General features: G+C 44.8%; 1 protein-coding gene across 1 annotated transcript; it reads left to right on the forward strand.

The window, feature by feature from the left end:
* The first annotated feature begins 18,520 nt into the window (after positions 1-18,520).
* Positions 18,521-22,364, forward strand: RTP2 (receptor transporter protein 2). Its single transcript, XM_014843285.3, has 2 exons — positions 18,521-18,785; positions 21,746-22,364. Exons 1-2 carry the CDS (start codon positions 18,622-18,624, stop codon positions 22,257-22,259), a joined length of 678 nt encoding a protein of 225 aa, XP_014698771.1. The 5' UTR covers positions 18,521-18,621; the 3' UTR covers positions 22,260-22,364.
* Positions 22,365-22,890: the final 526 nt, after the last annotated feature.

Below are 22,890 nucleotides of genomic sequence, written 5' to 3' on the forward strand. Positions count from 1 at the left end.
AATAAGTAAAAAGCAAACATCTCTAAACAGATCAGCTAGGGCAAAGGGAAGATAGAATTTTATGACCAAAGCGTGACGTGAATGCAACTTTTCACAAATCCATAACTTATAAAACTGGGGGCGCATGACATTCTTCTCTATATTGTGTGATTTTTAGAAGAAAGTTTTCTGAGAGCAGGGTGGTCATTGGAGGACTGATCTGGAGGGGGGTGGTGGTTGGAATGCAGCACAGCTACTTAGGAGCTGGAAGGGATGGGGATGGTAAGGGTCACCCGGTTCAAATCTATCATCTACCCAGGAGATGACTGAGGCAGAAGACGTGAAGAAACTTGCAGACTGTTGCCCAGCACACTGGGACGGAGGTGGGAGGACAGGCCCCTGCTCCTTACCCCAACCCTGAGAGAAGGAAGAGCAGATACAAATGTTCCCATTTTCGAAATGAGGAAATGGAGACGGAAACTTGCCTGAAGTCGCATGGCTAAGGACAGGCCAGCTAGTCTCAGTTCACACAGCTGGTTGTTGGTAGAACTTCAATCCTTTTCTTTTCTTGGGAAAAATGAGCTATTTTCTTTGGAATCTGGGTTTCCATTCCTCTCTCTGTGTCACTCATAGTAACAATTTTATTAAACAGTGGTGATAACATCTTGCATTTGTGAGGTGCTTATGAGCACTTTTGTATCAGTGATTGCGTTCAATTCTCATAACCACCACTCAGAGTAGGGGGATGGAAACCACATGCCCACCTAAGAAACTCCAAGAGGGTGGCAGTGCCCCACGAGTTACAGTTGAATCAGGGGCCCATAATAACACATCAAACTGTACCTGCCCACAAAATTCCCCAGAAGAAACTGCTTCATCTTCAGCTCCTGCTAAAGCGTCAGAACTTGGGCAGCCGTATTCCATATCATGGGACCCACCTCCCTGACCACTGGTTTGTCTAAGGATGGACACTGGCTCCAAGGTCAACCAAACATAGGCAGGCCTGTAGCCTGTATGGCGCGTAAAGTGCTACCTAAATAGAGACTACTAATAAATTGGGCCACTGTGATTCTGTGTCCTGGAACTTTGTAGGGAAATATGGAGACAGCCAGCTAGTCCAGTGTTTCTCAAATTTCAGTCACTGTGGCCCACCTTCATGATTTTGCTATAGTATCATACTTTGAATATTTATGTACTATTTTCCTTTAAATCAATTCACTTTTTAGATGTATTTTTCCCCAGATATGAATTAAAATAAACAGTTAGCATCCAAGATAAAAACGTTCACTCATGTGCCTTCTAGAAATTGTCTTGTGTTCTATCAGGGGCATGCTTTGGAAAAGCTAAGAGAATTGGAATGGGGAAGAGAAGCAGATAGATCCAGAGAGAAGCTGACCCCTGGGGAGGAGTTGGGTGTCATTAATGGCAAAGCCCTGGAGTGAGGTCCTGGAGGAAGCTTGGAACTAGAAAAACCTTCCAGTACCAGGTTCTATGAAGCTTGTCATTGATTGCAGGATTCTGGTCTTAGATTTCTAGAAGAGTCCATCCCTCTCATAATCACTTCACAATGAGGTCCCTGCCTCTACTCCTATACCACCCACCGTACTTGGTCTGGTCTGTATGACTCCCTGTTTCCTGGAACCAAAAGAGCACAATTTGCACAGGTGCCCAGGTCTCCGGGGTGTTTGCCATTAGGAAGACCTTTAAAGACTTATAAATTGAGCCCAGTCTTCTCAATAGTGGAGGCTGAGGCATGCTGTGAATCCTCTGAGGTAAGACACAAAAAATGGTCTACCTGAAATACTGTAACCACTTGGAAAGACCATGCTCCTTCAAGTACCTAATGCAGCAACAGGAGGCTTCCAGAAAGCATGACGGAACCCAGCCCTGTACTGGCACATGCAATGTCGTATCCAGGGCCACACACCTCATCGCAGGAGGGAAAGCCTTAATGATCACCAAGGAAGTGGCCTTCTAGAAAGCCATGTACTGAAGCAGGAGGGCCTTGGAGTCTAAGAAACGGACTCAAAGGGACTTGGAGTCCCTGGCGTACTGTATTGCCTCCAAAGTGTTGGGGTCTAACCCTCGTATTGAATGACTCTGACTCATTTAGCTCCATTTACATGCCTTCTCAGCACATCTAAGAGATGAGTTTCCTGGTCTCTCCCTATTGCACTCCAAGTAGGCAAGTTGGTTAAATAACAAACATGCTAAGAGTCAGAATCACAGGATATCACCACTGGAGGGGACTTAGCGATTATGATCCTATTCTACAGATGAAGAAACCAGGCCTGGACGGGAAAGGTGACATGCGCAAAGTCACACCAAGCATTTTAATCAAAGAGGTCTCCTGACTGCCAGTTTGGTTTGTAGCATGGTCCTAGCCTTCAAGGAGTGTGCAGTCCAGTTGGGAAAACAAACGTGGACAGATACGGAAGTAAAATCACCAAGAAACACAAACAGACATCACATTTGGCTGATAGATGATGTTTCTAAGGATTCCGGTATGCTCAGGATGGAAGTTGCTCTTTCAGGGCAGCCCCAGGCAGACAGTCAGCCTCCAGAAGCCTTCTCCAGAATTTCGTGTCTCTCCTCCTTTCCATGAGAGTGCAGCGCCTCCTTCTGTCTGGAAAGAGCTGTCCTCCTTGATGTCACCATCTCTGGAGGGGATTTAGTTTTCTAAGGCTGCTGTAACAAAGTGCCACAAACTGAGAGATGCAGACAACAGAAAGGTATTTTCTCACAGTCTGGAGAATAGAAGTCTGAGACCGAGGTGTCAGCAGGGTTGGTTTCTTCTGAGGGCAGCAAGGAAGAATCTTATTCTGGTCTTCTATCTTAGCTTTTGGCAGTTTGCTGGCAATCCTGGGCACTCCTTCACTTTAGAAGCATCACCTTGGCCTTTGCCTTCATCTTCATATAGTATTCTTCCTTCATGTGAGTCTCTTATCCAGATTTCCCCTTTCTATATGGCTACCCATCAAATTGGAGTAGGGCTCACCCTAATGACCTCATCTTAACTAATTTTATCTGCAATGACGCTATTTTCAAATCAGATCACATTCTGAGGTGCTGGGGGTTAGGATTTCAACATATGAATTTTGGGGGGACATGATTCAACCCAGGACAGAGATTGTTTGTGGGAGGGGCGATGGTGAGGTGCTCTCAGAAGTGGCACCATCCTCACCTCTTCTTTGAACTTTCTCCCTGCTGCCAAAGGCAAAGGGAATCAAGATTTGGAGGGCCTCAAGACACCAGGCACTGGGCTTGGCACCCATGGTCTCAGCCACCTTCACAACAATCCACTGAGGGGGGCTTGCTTGACTTTTTACAGATGAGGAGAACGAGATGCAAAGAGGCCAGGTCACTCGCTGAGGCCAGGCAGTGCTTCTCCTTTTTCCTTTCTAACCAGCTGTGTCTTTCATGTCATTTATGGGTCTCACCTCAACAGCACAGGGGTCAATGTAACTGTGCTCAGTGAGCAACCACACTTGGGTTATACAGAAGGGAGAAAAAAGAGTCACGTACGTCTCTAGGGAATAGGAATCACCAAGAATGTGTATACCAGACCACTACAAGTTTGATAAAAGCCCCTTAACTAGAACTGGAGACTACCACAGTTAATCATATTTTGACAAGTCATGGAGTATGTGTGCTTACCGTGAAGATGATCTAATCCAGCAGTTCTCTGCCATATGGAGCATTTCAATGTATGCTGCCTGCTCACCAGGGGACACTCTTGGGCAGCCAGGGTGAGAATCTCTGATCTAATCCAACGCTTTCATCATACGTAAAAGGAAGCCTAGTGACATTAAGCAAAGACATTCTGTAAGGAGTAAGACACAACTCTCCAAATACCCAAGCCAGTGTTCTTTCCACTAAAATCTTTGCCTTACACTGCCAGGATTTTCTATTTCCAGGAACCTTACTGCAGCCCCTAAATGACTGCCTTCTTTATCTATCTTCGTATATCTAATCACTTCTTTGGTGTGACACTACAGGAGCAAAACTTAGACCAATGGGTAGGAATTATGAAAAAGCAGAACTCAGCTGGATAGAATAAAGGATTGAAGGGTGACTGGGCTCTGAGCTCATCCCTGAGGTGAGAAAGCAAAAGATGGAAGGTAAGTTGGCAGCAATGTTGACTTGGGGCAGGGGTGGGGGGAGGGGTTTTGGATTAAATGACTCGAAGGTCCCTTTCAAGTTTGAGATTCTCCAAGATCCTATCCCCATCATGGGAAGAGGTCACGGGTCTGCTATAACTCTTAAGAGAGAAGGGCGTGATCATGCGAGTCTGGGGCCATTTTGTGTCTGGTTGGAAAGTTCCTGTACTCCTGAACTGAGCTGCATTCCAGGGGTGGCTAGTGTCCATCTCCTTTTTTTCCCAGCACACTCTGGCTTGGGATTTCACATGCACCATTTGCTGATGAGGTGAGACTATACCTCATCTCCCCTGTTTCTCCCTGGTGCTCCCTCTCTTTCAGTCACATGGAGAAATGCATTCTTTCCCAAACATACCAGGCTGCAGTGTCTTTGTATGCCCTCTGCTTAGCCTGTCCTTTTTCTCCTACTCTCCCCCCACCCATCCAGGGAACTCCTTCAAGACCAGACATCCATGAATTTCCTCAGCTTGGAAAACCATGAGCATCTGTACAAGTTTTTTGAATCATGGAGCGAGAGAGTGAATGTGTGGTTAAGAGTTCCGGGTGCTTTTAAAGCTCTTCTGGCACCTAGATTTTATGAGGCAGTTCTACTAGTGCAGTCTAGCAATAGCCACAAGGTGGCAGGGCAGACCAAGCAGTGAAGCCTACAGGCTTCACTTTTTCCAGTTCCAAGGATAAAGGAAAGTGTAAATACGGTCAGTGCTATTTTCTCTAGTTCACCTCCTTTATCTGTGTGCCTGTTCCCTTCCTATACTTCTCTTCACCTTAGCCAAGCCATCCAGTGGAATTGGCTGGTGGCCGATGGGATGTGACTTGAGGTCCTCTGGCCCCAACGTCTCTCCTTTGGACACCTACTTGGGCGCGTAAATTGCAACTCTGAACGTCATTCTTTTGAGTATCAGGTTTGCAGTTCTTGGAAATGAGGGGATCATATCTCAATTCTCAGGCAAAATAGGCCAATCCCTAATAGAACCCTAGTTGGAGGTGAGGGCTTATAGGATGACACTAATAATAGATATAACCAACTTTAGAGACCGACAGATGCTTTCATTTCCAAGAGTTCACTTAATTCTCAGCACAATCCTGCCAGTTAAGGAAGAAAAAAATTTCATTTGGCAAATGAAGAAACTGAGGTTCAGAGAGGAGAACCTCAGAACACATGGCTAGTAAGTGGCAGGGCTGGGAATGGAACATTTACCTATGACTTGCAGTCAAGAGCTCAGCTAGCACCTTTGTGTGTCAGCTTATGAATTACCAAAAAGGTGCCCCTCTCTTCTTCTTCAAGCATCCTATGCACAACATTTCCAACTGTACGACAAGTCTAGGAAGAGAGTTTAGGATATCAGAACTGGAATTCTCTTTGGGTCAAAATCCCAAATTCTGAATGTAGAGAGGAAGCCACTGGGACATGTCATGCAACTGTCCATCCATGTCACAGTGTTGCCCTGAGCTCTGGGTGCCTGGTACCAGCTGTGGACTGGCTGCACTCTGGCTACCTCACTGCTCCCCTTCAATGCAGATGGCCTGGGGATGCCCTTAAGCTTTCCTCTCCCGATATTATACTCAGTGACCCTAGGTCATGGTGGATGGGGGCATTATCCAATCTCTGCTGGCCTGGACCTCACCACAGTAAGATCAGGCAAACAGCTCTGGTCCTGATTCAAGATCACTGGACTTGGTCAGGAAGCTTCTTCTCCCTGGCCCTCAGTTTCTAACTATAAATGAAAAGACTGCCCAGGGTCATCTCCAAGGCCCCTTCTGGAAACCATGACGCTGACTTTAACAGCCTAAGTACCTGGGACACAGAGATGGTCAATTGCTCTCGCTGGGGGTGGGTGTCTTGGGAAGAGAAATCACTCATCGTGACAACAGTCTTCCAGAGCTGGAGGCCAGCCCTTTCTCGTCTACTGTTTCCAGTGTTTCCTGTATCCAGTAGAAATTCACAGACCCAGGACTTAGGATTTCCCTGTACATGCCTCCTGATATTTTCATAATTCAAAAGGGGCTTAAAAAACGACACTAGTTGTCAAAAACTCTAACCTACTTAACAGTTCACAAGGGGCTCAAAGTTCCTGTACATCTAATAACTCGTAACTTTGCTGAGGCATAATAGTTTTTTTAAAAATAAGACTTATAGCTGTCTGTTTAATTTCAAAATTAATATGTGTTAAATGCAGAAAAACTTGAAAAACAGCTATGATAAAAATATTAATACTAAATAATATTTATTAAATACAGTGTTTCAGAGTCTTTTAAAAGAGTTTTTATTTTTAAATAATTATAAATTCACAAAAAATTACAAAATAGTGCAGAGAAGTCCTGTGTCCCTTTCTCCCAGCTTCCCCAATGGTAACGTCTTACATAACTATAGGAGACCACCAAAGCCAGGAAGTTGACACAGTTGGTATAATCCAGAGATCTTAGTCAGATTTCAACAGTTTTACATGCACTTATTTGTGCCTGTGTGTGTGTGTGTGTGTGTGTGTGTGTAGTTCTATGCACTTTTATCTCATGTGTAGATTCATGGAGTCACCACAACAGTGAAGACACACAAATGTCCCCTCACCCCAAGGCTCCCTCACGTTACCCTTCATTGTCATCCCCTCCCTCCTCTTGATCCCTAACCCCTGGCAATCACTACTCTGTTCTTCATCCATACAATTTTGTCATTTGGAGAATGTTCTATAAATGGAATATAATAAAGCAACCTAACATAGTAGAATAACAATAAATAACATTTACTGGGCATTCATCATGTGCCAGGAATTGTTTCTAGCTCTATACAAGTATAAGCTCATCGATCCTTTCAACAACCCCTCGCAATGGTTCCTATTATTCTCCTGACTTTACAGATGTGGAGACCGAGTGAATCATCCAATTCTACACAGCCAGTAACTGGCAGAGCTGAGATTAAAACCAGATCTGGGTCTAGAGTCTGAGGCATTAATTCTAATATTATACTATCTCTCTAAATAGAGTCAATATAAATTTTTAAAAACTAAATACGGAAAAGCATAATAAAGACCAATGTCAAATGATTGGTACCATACAGACCACACTCTCTCAAGACAATATAATTAAGAACTAACAATAAAAAGGGAACTGGAAAAATTCTATTTGTCTGTAAATTTCAAAAAGTTTTAGCTGTAAACAACTTGCTGGTCAGAGAAGAAGAGGGCAGGAGTTTTTTCTAGCAAGAGAACAAAGGATGCATGGATAGGATGTCTTGAGGTGAAGGTGAGATTGTTTCAAGGCAGTAAACAAAGGCAGCCATGCTGTCCCACACTGAGTCCTGGAGGGCAGGGACTGTATTTTGATCATCCCAATAGCCTCAGAGCCTCACCTGACACTTGGCACTAACAGGGACGCAATAACTGTTTACTGATGGATTGAAAAATAGACCCACAATGGATACTTCCTCCATTACTTTGCATCTTAAGTACAGACAAAGCTGGAAGAAGCTGTGGGCCACTGGAAACAAAAGCACAACCAAACAGGGATAGAGGTGCATAGAAATGGTAAATTTAGGGGATGGATATCCATACTAGGGTCAGTGAGAGCACTTTGCTTTTCATGGTGCCTGTTGACATCAAAATCTCAGCAGTAAACGGGCTGGAGAGGTGAGCACTTTTGAAATTTGGAAATAGAAAATTGATGCTCAGGGAATGAAAGTGACTGGTCTGGGGTTATTACAAGTTTGAGAAGAGAACCTAGGTCTCCTGACTGTCCATGTGCCAACAGAGTAGACCCTTGACATTGCCATAGGATATTTGCCTGGACTTCCTCAAATCCCCCAAGTCAAAAACTCAGAAATGTGGGGCCGGCCCCGTGGCCGAGTGGTTAAGCTCACGTTCTCCGCTTCAGTGGCCCAGGGTTTTGCCGGTTCGAATCCTGGGTGCAGACATGGCATCGCTCATCAGGCCATGCTGAGGCAGCACCCCACATGCCACAACTGGAAGGACCCACAACTAAGAATACACAACTATGTACTGGGGGGCTTTGGGAAGAAAAAGAAAAAAATTGAATCAAAAAAAAAAATCCTCAGAAATGCTTGCAAAGGCTTTCTGGCTTTTATTGGAATCAGAGTTGGAGAGAATCATGGGTTGCCAAAGCATGGTTTCACATCACAAATTAACCGCTTTTTCAACTTTCAATAAATTTTCCTCCCTCTTTTGATAATCATTTTCCACTCAGAGGCAGTATTACAATGATGTCACAACGTACTGCCTGTGCAGTAACACATGCAAGCCCAGTGGGATGCTGCTGTGGTGCTGATGCTGGCCTCAGATGGGGCGCTCAGTAGCTAACACAGGCTCACAAACAAGGCTCTGTGTCTCAGAAGTCATTATGTATTGAATGGGAAAGATACCAATGCTATATAACATTTTAAAAAATTATAGATACTAGAAAACATTACGATCTATTTTTAATGAAGTACATTCTACAATCAAGTAAATTCTAAATTGTTACCAATAATAACTTGACAAAAAAAAAATGAAGAGCAAGGAGAGGTACAGTGAAGAGAATGTGGAACTTTCCTTTATTTGTTAATATATTTTTGTATGGCTTGAAATTCTACAAAGTTAATTACTTTCAAAAGTGGGCCTAAGGAAAAGCATAGTGGATAAATGCACACAGTTGGTGAGCCAGACTCTTTTGGTCCAAATCCTGGAACTGTCACTTATTAACTATATGACCACCAGTAAATTACTTAGCCTTTCCGTGCCTCAGTTTCCCCACATGTAAAATGGGGATAATAATTACAGTATCAACCTCAGAGAGTTCTTGTGTGCTTAAATGAATTAATATATGTAAAGTGCTTAGAAAAACTCATCATGCAAAGTATGCACGCTGTCACTATTAACTTTTATTATAATTAAGGTTTATTAGGATTTTCCTCCCAACTAGTTTTTAAGAAGATGAAATAATCTGCTGTTTTCTTGCTCAGATCCTGGGGCCTTGAGAACCGGGTTGCAGCTTCTGCAGTTTCTTGCATCAGATAAAATCTCTTGGAAGAATGGCCTGGACTCCCAGGTGGAAACTGCAGCTACCCACGAGTTTGGTGGTGTACTCTGACCAATTTCCATCAACAGGTCCCCTTGGACATTTAAACCATACTGGACTGAATCTTAGAGTTTCCTCACCCTCTTTGATTTTGCTTAATTGCCTTGCAGGGAGAGACTCAGATTAAGTAACTGTTGTGCCTCTTGCAACTGCAGTTTCTACTTTATCATCATTGAATTTACTTTCTAGTATAAATTATTTTCGAACTCCCTTTTTCTCCTGCCAACCAGTGTAAATCCACATTACAATTTTCCTGTCCTCTTATATTATCTTTTAAAAACTAGGTAGAAGGCTGGCCTGGTGGTGCAGTGGTTAAGTTCGCACACTCTGCTTCAGCAGCCTGGGCTTCGCTGGTTCGGATCCTGGGGCCAGAGCTACACCACTTGTCAAGCCATGCTGTGGCAGTGTCCCACATACAAAATAGAGGAAGACTGTGACAGATGTTAGCTCAGGGCCAATCTTCCTCAAGCAAAAAGAGGAAGATTGGCAACAGATGTTAGCTCAGGGTCAATCTTCCTCACCAAAAAAACCCCCCAAAACACAAAAAACAAAACTAGGTAGGAGATTTAACGCAATTTGACAGATATAGCCTGTGGGTGTCTGTGTTCATTTGACAAATGCTGATGTACTAATGCAGACTTGTAAGCATCATCGCGTCCATTTCTTGTTGACATGGACTCCATTGGGGAAAATGGTCCATGGAAGCTTTATTGACAATATAAACCCAGTAAAAAAATTTTAATATTTTAAATTCTGAGTATTAATTACTTTCCATTATAAACACTGTGAACTACTTATTCCTCCATTTTCTCACGACGCTTATTCCTCTAGGTCTTGATTGGCAGTGCACAACGGAACTCTCCGTGGAGCTGTCTTGTGTGATCAGTGAAGGTTCTTCCCGCTCCTCCTGCAGAGAGGTCTGGATTTTCAGGAAGCTAGATAGATCAGAACCTGAGGCTAGGGTGCCCTGAGACCAGCATTGTGGAACACCAGCCCATTCATGGGGAAAGGGAGAGAGTGATGGACCGAAATGGCCCATTACTGATATGCAAATCTGATCATGTACTTCAGGCTTAAAACAATTCAGAGATTCCATATCTCCTCTAAGATAAATGACATTTAAAAATCCTTCATAAATACCAACTTGAAAAGATAACTGCACCCCCATGTTCATAGCAGCATTGTTTACAATAGCCAAGACAAGGAAAAGACCTAAGTGTCCCTCAATGGTTGAATGGATAAAGAAGTTGTGGCATATATACAGCGTGAAATATTAGCCATAAAAAGTGAGGAAATCCTGTCATTTACAACAACATGGATGGAACTTGAGGGCGTTATGCTAAGTAAAACGTCAGACAGACAAAGATAAATACTGTATGTTCTCACTTATATGTGGAATCTAAGAAAAAAGAAAACCCCAAACCAAACTCATAGAAAAAGGGATCAGATTTGTGGTTATCAGAGGTGGGGGAGGGTGGAAGGGGAATAGAAGGAAGGTGGTCAAAAGATACGAACTTTCAGTTACAAGATAAATAAGTACTAGGGATGTAATGTACAACATGATGATTATAGTTAACCTGCTGTATGATTATGGGAAAGCTGTTAAGAGAGTGGATCCCGAGAGTTTTCAAAACAAGGAAAATTTTTTTCTTTTCTTTTTCTGCTTTCTCTTTTAATTGTATCTATATGAGATGATAGATGCTAACTAAACTTATAGTGGTAGTCATTTAACAATATATGTAAATTAAACCATTATGCTCTGCACCTTAAACTTATACAGTGAGGCATGTCAATTACATCTCAATAAAACTGGAAAAGAAAGTTTTCAAAAAAAAATCCTTCATAATCCAGGTCTCATGTATCTCTCAGGCCTCAACCTTTATCACTCTTCTCTGTGATCCAGATGTGCAAAATGATATGGAGTTTCAAGAATGATTCTAGATTATTTCATCCTCGAAGTCTTTGCCCATGGTCCCCCCTGCTTTAGTTGTTAATTACCCGTTCTTCCAGGGTTTGTTCACGCATCACCCTTTCTGGAAGCTCCTCTTTAAAAAGTGTGGTTGACATATTTACCTAAATGCATGTGTGCTCAGAGGAAGAGCTTGGGGGTGTTGCAAGGCAGGGAAGATAAATGTAAAAACTTTAATACCAAGGCAAGATGAGAAAGGATTTAGAAAATTTGAAGTTGAGTTGGATACATCCAAAAAGGGGTGTCTAAGAACACATGTCTTGCATTCTCTTTGGCCTATATCATTGAGGTCAATTGATAGTTTGCCCCAAACTTAAAACCAAGAGTTCTGGGTTCTACATCTGAAAGATTCTCAATAACAATACTGGAAGTTCTATGTCCATTATATACAGGGAAAACCAGATGGGCTTTATCCAGCAAGGACTCCCGTAGATAAACCTTGAACATATAAGTGTGCATTGAGTCTTTATCAACAAGGAGTGTGAAAGACTCTTGTACATCACTATGGGGATTAGGCTGCTTGTATTTTCTTTCTTCTTCCTTTTTTATTTTTTTTTTGAGGAAGACTAGTCCTGAGTTAACATCTGCTGCCAATCCTCCTCTTTTTGTTGAGGAAGACTGGCCCTGAGCTAACATCTGTGCCCATCTTCCTCTACTTTATATGTGGGATGCCTGTCACAGCATGGCTTGCCAAGTGGTGCATTGTCATTTAGGGTTTTTTGTTGACAGACAAAACAATTATTTATATTGGATTAATTAATTTATAGCATCACTTTGTAAGAAGAAAGGGCTGAAATTACAGTTGGAGTATAAATAGTTTTGCAATAAAATAGTGTTAAAACTCCATTGGGAAATATCGCTATGAACTTATGATTTAAAAAAATATGTCTTTTCAAGCTTATCTACTGAAGTGGATTACGAATAGCATCACCCCCAGCCAAGACTGGTCTGTAGCCCTGGCATATACATTATGGTTTCTGATATTTCTTAGAATTGTGGCTGACGTGTCTAATATTCTGAGTAAAGTAAGAAGTCTATTTAAATATTAGATAGCCTCCTTGAGGGTAAGTTTGGGTGGATCCAGGGTTTTTGCCCTCTTTCTGATAACTAGCATTGTGTTAAGATTACAGTGCCAGGAAGAATAATCGTTCAGACATTTATTGTAAACCTAATTCCAAGAAGCTGTGAGTTTAGAGCTCCTCTTGAATCCCACCATTTGAGGGGTGCTTCCTGCCTGTGTGGGCAGAACACGTATTTATATGTCCCCCAAGGTACTTAGTGCTCATCCTAGCATGTCATGGGTATTAAATGAATCTTTGTTGCTATGAACTGAATGGAATTCATGGCACCTATTATACCTCTATAATATGCAAATCCATATGCTAAGGGATCTGTGGAGACACATTACATGGTTCCTGTGTTATTGGAGTTTACTTTCAATGTGAACAGTAAAGGACATACACAGTCAAGTCTCATCGATATTCATTCATTAAACAAGAGTTTACTGAGCACCTACTAAGTGTTTGAGGTTTTGATAGTCATTGGAGCAAACAAAGATGAATAAGACAGTCTTGTGGAGGGAATGCAATGACAGTACAGCAGGTGCTCTAGAGGAGGTGCATTCAAGATCCTGGACATTTCCTGAGAGCTTCCTACTTGCCAGGCACTGTCTCTCATTGTTTCCTTCTGCGACTTTCCTTTGCTCTTCTGCCTATGCCTTTCTCAGGGTAGGGGGAAGGTCTCCCTAGGCCTCTTCAAGTTTTAAAATCTATGACCCTTTTATTGAAAATGTTCAGGAGGGCCATTACTAGACGCTGGTATTTCAGGGCCATCTGAGCATTGGGGAAAGGAGGGTCTGTCCTGGATAGGAGGTGGTGTCCATTTTGTTTTAAATTGTGAAATATATCACGTATAGAAAGAGTACATAAAACATATACATACAATGTAAAGTATAGTTATACACTGAAAACTTGCAATAACAAACATCCAAGTCAAAAGAAAAATGTTGCCAGGTTCCTGGAAATTCTCCCATCCAGAATATGTACAACACATAATAATCCCTTATCACAACCACCTCTCTCCCTCCCTACAGAGATAACTACTACCCTGACATTTAGCATTTTCTTGTTCTTTAAAATAATATATTTGTCACATACATATCCATTCTGAAATGATATAGTTTATGTTTAAAATTTTTTTAACTTATATGTATATGATTTACTTCTTTTGCTCAACATTGTGAGATTCTCTCATGTTGATGTGTGTAGAAGTAATTAATTTTTATTGTTCTGTAGTATTACTGTGTGTGTATATCCATTCTGCTGATGGACATTTGTGGAGAGAAATGGAAAAGAATGGAATGAGATGGAAAGGAATAGAATGAAAGAAAAGGAATAGAATGGGATAGAGAGAAATTGGAATATAATCTGGGTCATTCTTAAAAATGAGGTTATGAACTCATAGATGAATTCTGGTGAAAATGTGAAAGAATTTCTCAGTGATACACACCCAGGAATATAATTGCTAGATCATAGGGTCCTTGAATGTTCAGCCTTGCACTACAATGACAGATGGTCCCCCAAAAGAGTTATCTAAATTTCCACCAACTGTCCATGACAGTTCATGCTACCCTACTTCCTCACCAACACTTGGCATGATCAGGTATTTTTATTTTTGCCAATCAGGAGAGTGTCTAACAATATTCTATTGAGATTGTAATTTGAGTTTATTTTTAATTCAGTCAGACAATATTTGCTGTTTAACTGGACATATAGTTTACTTAGGCTTAATGCATTTGCTAATACATCTAGATTTATATCCATTATCTGATTTTTTGCTTTCTCTTTGTCTCACTATATTTGATTATCTTTCTCTCCTTCTTGTTTTCCTTTGGATTATGTGTTTTCTAATAATTACACTATTTTCTGTCTCTTAGTACAAAAGTTATATATGCTCTGTTCCTCCTATTTATTTAGTAGCTATGCCCATATCATTACAAGGTAAGTATTTATCCAATTCTGAAGCAATTCAATACCTTTCCCTCCTCATGGTCAAGGCAATTATCCTTGAAGTCCTCTGGGAGTTGTGGCCAGGGCTGGTGCCTCCCATTCACCATTCCTGAAGGTACGACCCTTTGTGGTCCAGCTCTCTGGGCAAAGTGTCTCTTATTATGCTCCTGCCTTGGGTGGACCCTGGGCTGTGTCTTCCATTGTCCTGGGTCCTCTGAAGGGATTAAATACGACAGCTCCATTTCAGCAGATTTGGCAACTGCCTTCAGAGTAAAAACGCCAATGCTCTGCTCATCTTTCTGGGTTCCTGCCTTCACGTAGATTTTGGCCTAATGGTGCTTTACCACCTTGTCATATAATTAATTCTTCTATAAATAATATTTTAACCAGAATTTTTAAATTTGTGATCAGTGGAAAGGCTGGTCCTTATAATCCTCTCCTTTAATAACTGGAACTAGACAGAGTAGCATGCTCACTGCCAACCTCAAGGATGATGTCTTCTGGAACAATCTTGGGAGTGGTTAGAAGCTGGGGTGTTGAAGTGCATGTTTCAAGTTTGTTAATAACCATTTTTACGAATGTCTTTCTGCCTAACTATGCAAGGGACTTTAGTAAAGCCATTTTGCTAGAATTGAAGGCATGATCCCCAAGGATCTAGATTAAGGTTTACAACTTATAGTCTGCTAAGCACACATACTCTTAGAGAAATCATGGCCTTGAAATGCAGATCTTTTTGGAGAATCTAGGACATGTGGTCTCTACGCTCCATGGGTCTCTTTTTCACTAAGGTCATAGAACACTTAGTGAAAGAATAAGAGTTAGAATTCAGGATTTCTGACTACACCACACCACAGAACCTGTTTAGCTCCACTGTTCCAGGAAGGTATCCATAATTCAGGAGGGTTCTGTGATGGATGTTATTATTGTTCAAAACATTTGGTACTACTCCTTAAAGTGCCCTCCCACCCTCTTTGGCAAGATATATTTCCCTGCCCAGCTGTAGGCCTGGCTGTATGACTTATTTTGGCCAAAGGAATGTGAGGGGAAGTTACAAATGTCATTTCAGAATGGAAGCTTCAAGAGTCAGCATAAGCTTCTCCATGCTTCCTTTTCACTTTGTCATGAAGCCTGGGATTGCCCCAGAGAGGAGTCGTGGTTATCTGTGTGTCTGTGCTGAGCCTCCACTCATCAGAAACTGGCAACTTCTCTGAGTCCAGCTAAGGAAATCTGATGGAGGCCCTCAGATGCTCTGACAGAAGTCAGCACAGGCTGCATCTGATGAAAGTATCTCCACACTCCCTGAGTCTGACTGTCTTTTTTCAGCAGATAATTCTATATTCTTTCTTGCGGAGCCATTAACTCAGTTACTCAACCTCGATCGTCTTTTTCCTCCTTGCAGGGAGCACTCCCTGCTCCCTCTTCCCTCTTTTTATTTATGTACGTCCCATAAATAGTGTCACAACTCTTCACCAAATCTCTGCCTAGGATCATGAGTCCCTGATAAAAGTGACAGCAGCTATGGCCACCCTTAACACAGACTTGGGTGCGCTGAAGCGTGGCACATAGAATTTGGATCCTTGAATCCAGCAGGAATAGAGTCTGTGTGTCTTCTCCTTCTGCCCCACAAAGAGTGGAGCTTGGACCATGCTGCCTCCGCGTGCTGCATCCTGGGGATGGAGAGGCCTTCCTAACAGCTATCGAATAAGATTCCTTGGGGACCTTGGATTTTCCCTGTGGCACCTTCCACAGTTCTTTGAATTGTGGAGAGATAGGGGAAGACAAGATGTAGCTTGCGTGTCTTCCGGGTTTGTTTTTTAGTTAAGAAATATCCTGAACCACTAACACAGTTTTACTCAACCTTCTCCTTTTTTTGGCCCCAAGATGCCTACGGGACAACATATTCTCACTAGTAACAATGGCTGGCAGTGGCAGGGCTTCATCCCAGGACTGGAGTGGGTGGAGGGGGCACATCCCCCCTCAAGACCATGTATTGAAATCTCTGGGGTAAGTCCTTTCAAAAGCACTTAAGTGATAAATACTTACCTCCCCCTCTTCATTACTTGTATATTTTAGGCTCCACATTGACATTCCTCATATTATGCTAATAAGTAACATTTAAGCAATGGACATTTTACAAAAGTATCTATTAACCCACATTCCAAATTGAAGAGGGGACAGGTTCTTTTATGCCCCTCACCTTTGGCAATTTTGTTTGCAGAATACAGGTGCACGGCATTTTATTTTATAAAGGAAAAACATTATTTTAAAAGGTATTATCTAAATTAAAAATACGGCAGCAATAAATAATGAAGCAGCCAGTGTGTGATGTGGCCACAGCTGTACACATTTAGTGATTAATGAGCTCTTAAATTATCACTTCTGGAGCAACCAATAGCATTCGCAGGAAATTGAGGTAGTAACTGTGTTCACTGATTGTATCACAAGCAAGGTTTTTGTTGAGAGAACACAGGGCTATTACACAGAAAGATGAATTATATTGGTCTCTGCTTAGACGGCTCGTACTCTAAATTAAACCTGGTACTAGGCCTAAGGGGATTGCATCATTTGAGTAAAGACAAATAATAAACACTCACCCTCTATCTTTTTGTTTTTCCTTCTTTGTCATTTGTTCTGGGAACAGTGGCACAATATGTCTCAGAGACTCACTCCTGGTATGTGTCTCTAGACTGGGCTATAAGCTCCTCAATTCATTCAATTCCTGGGAACTCATGGGACCCCATCTCACCTCGGCTGGTAGCTGAACACCAGAGACAGCCGCCAGTGAGTTGGGAGCAGCCTGTTCCTGAGGCCTTGGCCAAGTAATTTCCCATTTTCAAGCTTCAGACCTCTGAATTCAATGTCAAGAGAGTTAGGTTATGAGCTGGAGAGTTCAATGAAGACATTAGATTTTTAAAAATAAAGAACCCCTTCTCGAGCTTTCAGTTGATGGCTCTGAGACATCGTTTTGTTCTTTCTGAGAACTTTCGCACAAAGCTGGTAGAAGACACTTCCCCATTCCAAGAGATGATCCAATGGTGTTGTCCCTTACCTCATTCCCACGCACAAACCACTTTGAGGCAAGTGCCAAGTGGAACTCAACACTGAAAACCTGCCTCCTAGTTCCTAGCAATGTTTTTCAATTCTGCACGCTCTTCACTCTGTGCTCCACATGTCTAGGGATCTGACTTCCAGATTAAAGAACTATAAGATGATTACAGCTGGAAGAGGCCTTAGATGCTATCAGGCACAACCTCCCCTGTGTGGGCAGAAGACTGAAGTCCACTGAGGGAAATGATTGGATTCTAGGCCACACAGATGTTGCTGCAGAGCTGGAGTAAGCTGCCAAACCAGCTGGTCTTTTCCCTGCCCTGGCTGCCTCCCTACCATGACTGTTCCTTCATCTGGATTATGCAAATTTGGAGTTGAGTTTCCTCCTAGTCTCTAAAGTATTTAAATTGGGCATCAGGGAGCTGTGGGTACCCTATTGCCTGGCCTCTTTCTGCAGCAGCTGAGGCAGCAGGAGTCTGTAGCACAGAATAAACTTGTTCCTCCAGCAGATGCCTTAATGTGGCCTGGGACAGGAACCAAATATGAACTCTAACAATTCTATGACTCTATGAATCTGAAATGTTATTACTGTGCTTTTCGCAGCATGCTAAATTACATTCTATCTCATCAACTGGTCTGGGATCTCCCCAAGGAAAAGGACCACATGTTACTTCTTTCTTAATCCCTATGCATTAGCAGCTCAACAGTTCTGCAATAAATGAACAAATGAGCTTGGTTTTGGAAGGCCTGGATCTGAATTGGATGAACCACTTAGAAGTGTATAAACTGCAGCTTCCTGATCTGGATGAAGTGGGAAATAATCTCCACCATGACCAGCACACAGATCAAGCAGCTAGCGCTTGGCACACGGTAAATGATGCCCTCAGCACATCATGGGGCATGGGAGCTGCAGGCTCTGCATTTCCCTCTCCCTTGTTTCTCCTTGGCTTCCTGGGTGTCATAGTTAGCATAGCACATGATGTGGAGACCGTCTGGAAGAGCAGTAGGGTGAGGCAGGGCCACCAGACAGTCTTTGCCTCCTGGAGACCCCCGGAGGTCTAGGTGAGTGACTGTCATCTGGAGTTTCGCCTCCCCACCTGCTCGCTCTACTTAGCTGGTGTCAGTACTCAGCCCTGCCTCCCAAGCCCAGCTCAGGGCCCTGGAACTCTCCCTTGGGACTTCCCTCCTCCCCAGCCCTGAATCTTGGCACCTTGCCCAGCTACCATGGTAACAGATTCCAGGGTGACAAAGGAGGTTGCTGGGTCCTGTTTCCTCCTGGTCCTGTTGATGAGGATTTTCAGACCACAGACACTCAACTGCACTGTACCTACCCGGGCTCTTTCTGTGTTCTCACTCAGGTTGAGCTCAAACTTCTATCCCTGACAGCAGGGCCATGTCTACCAGCCTGACAACTTGTGAATGGAAGAAAGTCTTCTATGAGAAGATGGAGGTGGCGAAGCCGGCTGACAGCTGGGAACTCATCATAGATCCCAATCTCAAGCCCAACGAGCTGGCCCCTGGCTGGAAGCAGTACCTGGAGCAACACGCCTCAGGCAGGTGAGAGGCGTGGGGAGGAGGGGCCCAGCAGGCAGCCCCTGGACCACCGCCCTGGGAGCACCTTCCAAGGGGAGACAGAGAAATGTGTGGAGCTCAGTCCTGGGGCCAACTCAGGTTGAGGAGAAGAGAAGGAACTCACAAGTGGGTTGAAGAGGCCCTGATTCTAATTCCAGATGTACCATGGACTCCCTGGGTGACTCTGGCAAGTAGTGTTCTATCTTTGGGTCTTGGTTTTCCATGGTAAATGAAGGCTGTAATATCTTCAATGCACCTGCAGTCTCTGACAGTTTAGATGCTTTCTTATTTTCATAATCTCTTACAGAGGGGTGGGAACTGAGGGGAGGAGGACATGAGGTCCACTGGGGAAAGTCTTAGCTTAGAGATGGGGGCCTTGTGCTCTGGTCCTAGGACTGTTCAGTCATCTCAATCCCATTAGATTTGAACATAAAGACATTTATTGACCACCCGCTATGCTCTAGAAATTGGCCCTACAGTTAACTAACTCTCTCAACTTGGGCAAGTACCTTTCCATCTCTGGGTCTCAGTTTTCACATTTGCAAAACCAGATGATCAATCAAGTTCCTTCCAGCTCTATTATCTTTGGGTCTGTGACAAAAAGATGTGGCTTTGCGCAGGACTTCCTGTGGGTCCTTAGGGCCTGGCATCTCATGTTTCACAGAAGCTGTGTGTCTCTCATAGTTCAAGGAGTCCCTAAGGCCAACGGGACATGTCCATCTGAAGCCCACATGCCTCTCCTTCTTGTAGACTGGGATTTGGGGTTGCGACCACAGAATTCCCTGTCAGAGCTGCCTCAAGCTCATCTCCATGGTCTATGCAGGCCTCTTCCCTGGGTCCATGGATTCAAGGACAGACAGTACCTCTGAGCCCCTGGGGGGCCAACAGGTGGCTGTGTTCTGGAGGTGCGGATACTGATATGGTTCACGTGTTTGTATGTGAAGCCCCTGGTGGTGCAGTGTGGTGCTGAAGGTGGGAACAGGAGAAAGTAGGCTGTGGGTAGAGAGCTTACATTTGCACACTTGCTCCAAGACCTACAAATATTAGAGGGAACCTGTCTTCAGGACAAAAGACAGAGAGTCAGAGGTTGGTTGGTTCCTTTTAGTTCAAATCAATTCAAGAGACATCTCTTGGTACCTGTTATGTGCTGGGTCCTGGCACTGGCTCTGACTAGCCGTGTGTGCAAGGATGGCTCTCTGTCTCTCTGTGCCTCTGTTTCGTCTCAGTAAAAGGAAAGGCTGAGCGGATGATCCTTAAGGTCCCCTCCCGCTAGGTCTGACATTTTGGGATTTAAGATCTAAGGTCAGACTTGAGGGAAGGGAAACAACTCTGGTTTGGCTTGGTTTAGAAAGCTGTGGAAGGAGGAGATGGAAAACATGAAGCTCCTGAGCTGGCTGTGGGAGGGGTGCAAAGTGCCGGGAACGTGGGCCAGGGGTCCCCAGGGTTTAGGGGCTGAGCTCCACAGCTTGTGGGTCCTCTTGCCTTAGGGCTCAGCTGGTCCTATTCCTGGCTGGTGACCTGTGGATCCCAGCTGGCCTCAGGCAGGGCTGGAGAACTGCCACCTTTGTGCTTACTCTGTGCCTGGGCTCACTTTACCTTTAAGGCTTGGAATGCATTAACCTTGGTGGGCTGCAGCTCTGTCCCAGTGTGTGTGTGGGGGGGGTACATCCTTTTGGCTCAGGACTAATTAGACTGCTCTGCCCCGCTGATCCAGCCTTGGGCTGTGCTGGGTCCTGTTCTGTGCTCATGCTGTCCATGGGCTCCAGAGCTCAGGGTCAGGCTTGGTCTCATCTCTACCCCACAGCCTGGGCTGCGTGGTGCTCGGCATACAGTACGTACTAAATGGTGTCTGTTGGACTGAGTCAATTTCCTCATCAGAGGTCCTTCAGGGCCATGATACAGGGCGGTCCAGAGAGGGTCAGCTGTGAGGGCAGACTCAGTCCAGGGGACTCTCGACTGTCTGTAAAACCTCTGTGACAAGGGCCTGCAAGAAGGATGGAAAGAACTGCCCTGGAGATAGTGAGTGCTCCATCACTGAAGGTGTGCAAGCACTGCGTGGGGGCTGAGGGAGTGGGGCTTGGCTAGATGAGTCCCAGGCCATTTACCTCCATGTTTCTTGAGGCTGGGTCTCTAGAGGGCCCAGGTTAGACAAAACGGCCTCTGTGTATGTAAGTGTGCATGTCTGTGGAGGGGGATGCAGATCAGGATCCGCTTTTTTAGTCTCTACTGCAGGGCTAGACTGGAACCTGGGAGGATTTGTCAAGGGACAAATCCAAAGAGAGTGTTCTTTGCGAAGGTGCAGGGAGCAGACGCTGTAATCCTCCCGCTGCTGGCCCATCACCCATCCACCCGTCTATCCAGCGGATTCTTGGTGGTTATTCTCGGAGTTATTCTCAGCGGTCTGTGCTTGGCACAGTTGGAGGTATCTCCTCTTTTCCCCACAGCAGGCAGGATGCATGAGAGAGACGTGCTGGTTATCCCCGTTAGCAGAATAATAGGAGGTCTGAGAGAAAGGACTCTTACTGGACACCATCACCCTGCATTTCACAGATGAGAAATAAGGCCCAGACCGGGGGAGAGGCCTCTGTGCAGTGTCCAGGCACATGTGCAGTGTCCAGGAGCATGTTCTGAATACATAAGGTTTGAGGGGAGCTGAGGCCACGGGAGGGCGCACAGGAGGCAGGCTTTAGAGCACTCCTGGAAGCCAGGTGACTGCAGCGCCAGGCTCCTGAGGAGGCGCTCCAGGCCCAGCGGAGCTCACCAGGAGGAGGTGGGGCCGGCAGGCCGGAGCGGTAAAGAACCCGGGGGCGGGGGCGGGGGCGTAAACACTCCCCCTCCACTTCCAGGTACAGGCACACTGGTTCCCTCCCTTACAGGCTCCTCCAGGGCTGGTTGTTGCTGGGAGGGAGGCCCACCTTCTCCATCTCTCCCAACCCTCCCCGCAGGTTCCACTGCTCCTGGTGCTGGCATACCTGGCAGTCGGCCCACGTGGTCATCCTCTTCCACATGCACCTGGACCGCGCCCAGCGGACGGGCTCGGTGCGCATGCGCGTCTTCAAGCAGCTGTGCTACGAGTGCGGCACCTCGCGGCTGGACGAGTCGAGCATGCTGGAGGAGAACATCGAGAGCCTGGTGGACAACCTCATCACCAGCCTGCGCGAGCAGTGCTACGAGGAGGATGGCGGCCAGTACCGTATCCACGTGGCCAGCCGCCCAGACAGCGGGCAGCACCGCAGCGAGTTCTGCGAGGCCTGCCAGGAGGGCATCGTGCATTGGAAGCCCAGCGAGAAGCTTCTGGAGGAGGAGGCGACCTACGCTTTCGCTGGTGCTTCCAAGCCAGGGTCCCTGGAGGGCTCGGGCTACAACTTTTTCTCCCTTCGCTGGTGCCTCTTCTGGGCCTCCCTCTGCCTGCTCCTTGTCTACCTGCAGTTCTCCTTCCGCAGCTCTGCCTTCCTTTAGTGGAGCTGATTGGGGGTGGGAGGAGGGCACATGGGGTGGGAGTGGGGAAAAGGCTGTTCTGGTCCTGATTCTGCTACAGATTCAATATATGGCGCTGCACAACTCAGTTACCTCTCTGGGCCTCAGTTTATTCCTCTGCAGAGTGAGGGGTTTGCTCTAGAAGATGTTTAGTGGTCGTTCTATTAACATTTATAGTGATGAGGGGAAGGGGAGAAGGGTCTAAGGAGGATTTAGAACACTCTAGGCTGGTGTTAGTACTAAACCCACAGGGAGGTATCTTCTCCCTGCACCTCATCCACCTCCATCCTCACCCCTCCTTTTACTCCATTTTTGTATCTCATACCCTATCAGGATGCCATTAGGTCCTGTGTTGCTCCCGCCTCATTCTCAAGGTCGTCTTCAGCTGCCTCTGACCATTCTGCCATGGTTCCCCTTGGAGCAGGCAGTTGTTGCACCTGATGCATCTTTGCCTGGTCCCTCTCCTGGAGAGCCTGCTCCCACCATTCTGAAAGGCTCAGTCTTTTCACTCTGGTGCTAGAGTCCACTTAGCTGGAGTTATTTAGATTGCACTGCCCAATATATTAGCCACTAGACATACATAGCTATTTAAATTTAAACTAATTAAAATGAA

Source organism: Equus asinus, chromosome 5 (genome assembly GCF_041296235.1).
Source record: "Equus asinus isolate D_3611 breed Donkey chromosome 5, EquAss-T2T_v2, whole genome shotgun sequence".
Classification (NCBI taxonomy): Eukaryota; Metazoa; Chordata; class Mammalia; order Perissodactyla; family Equidae; genus Equus; species Equus asinus.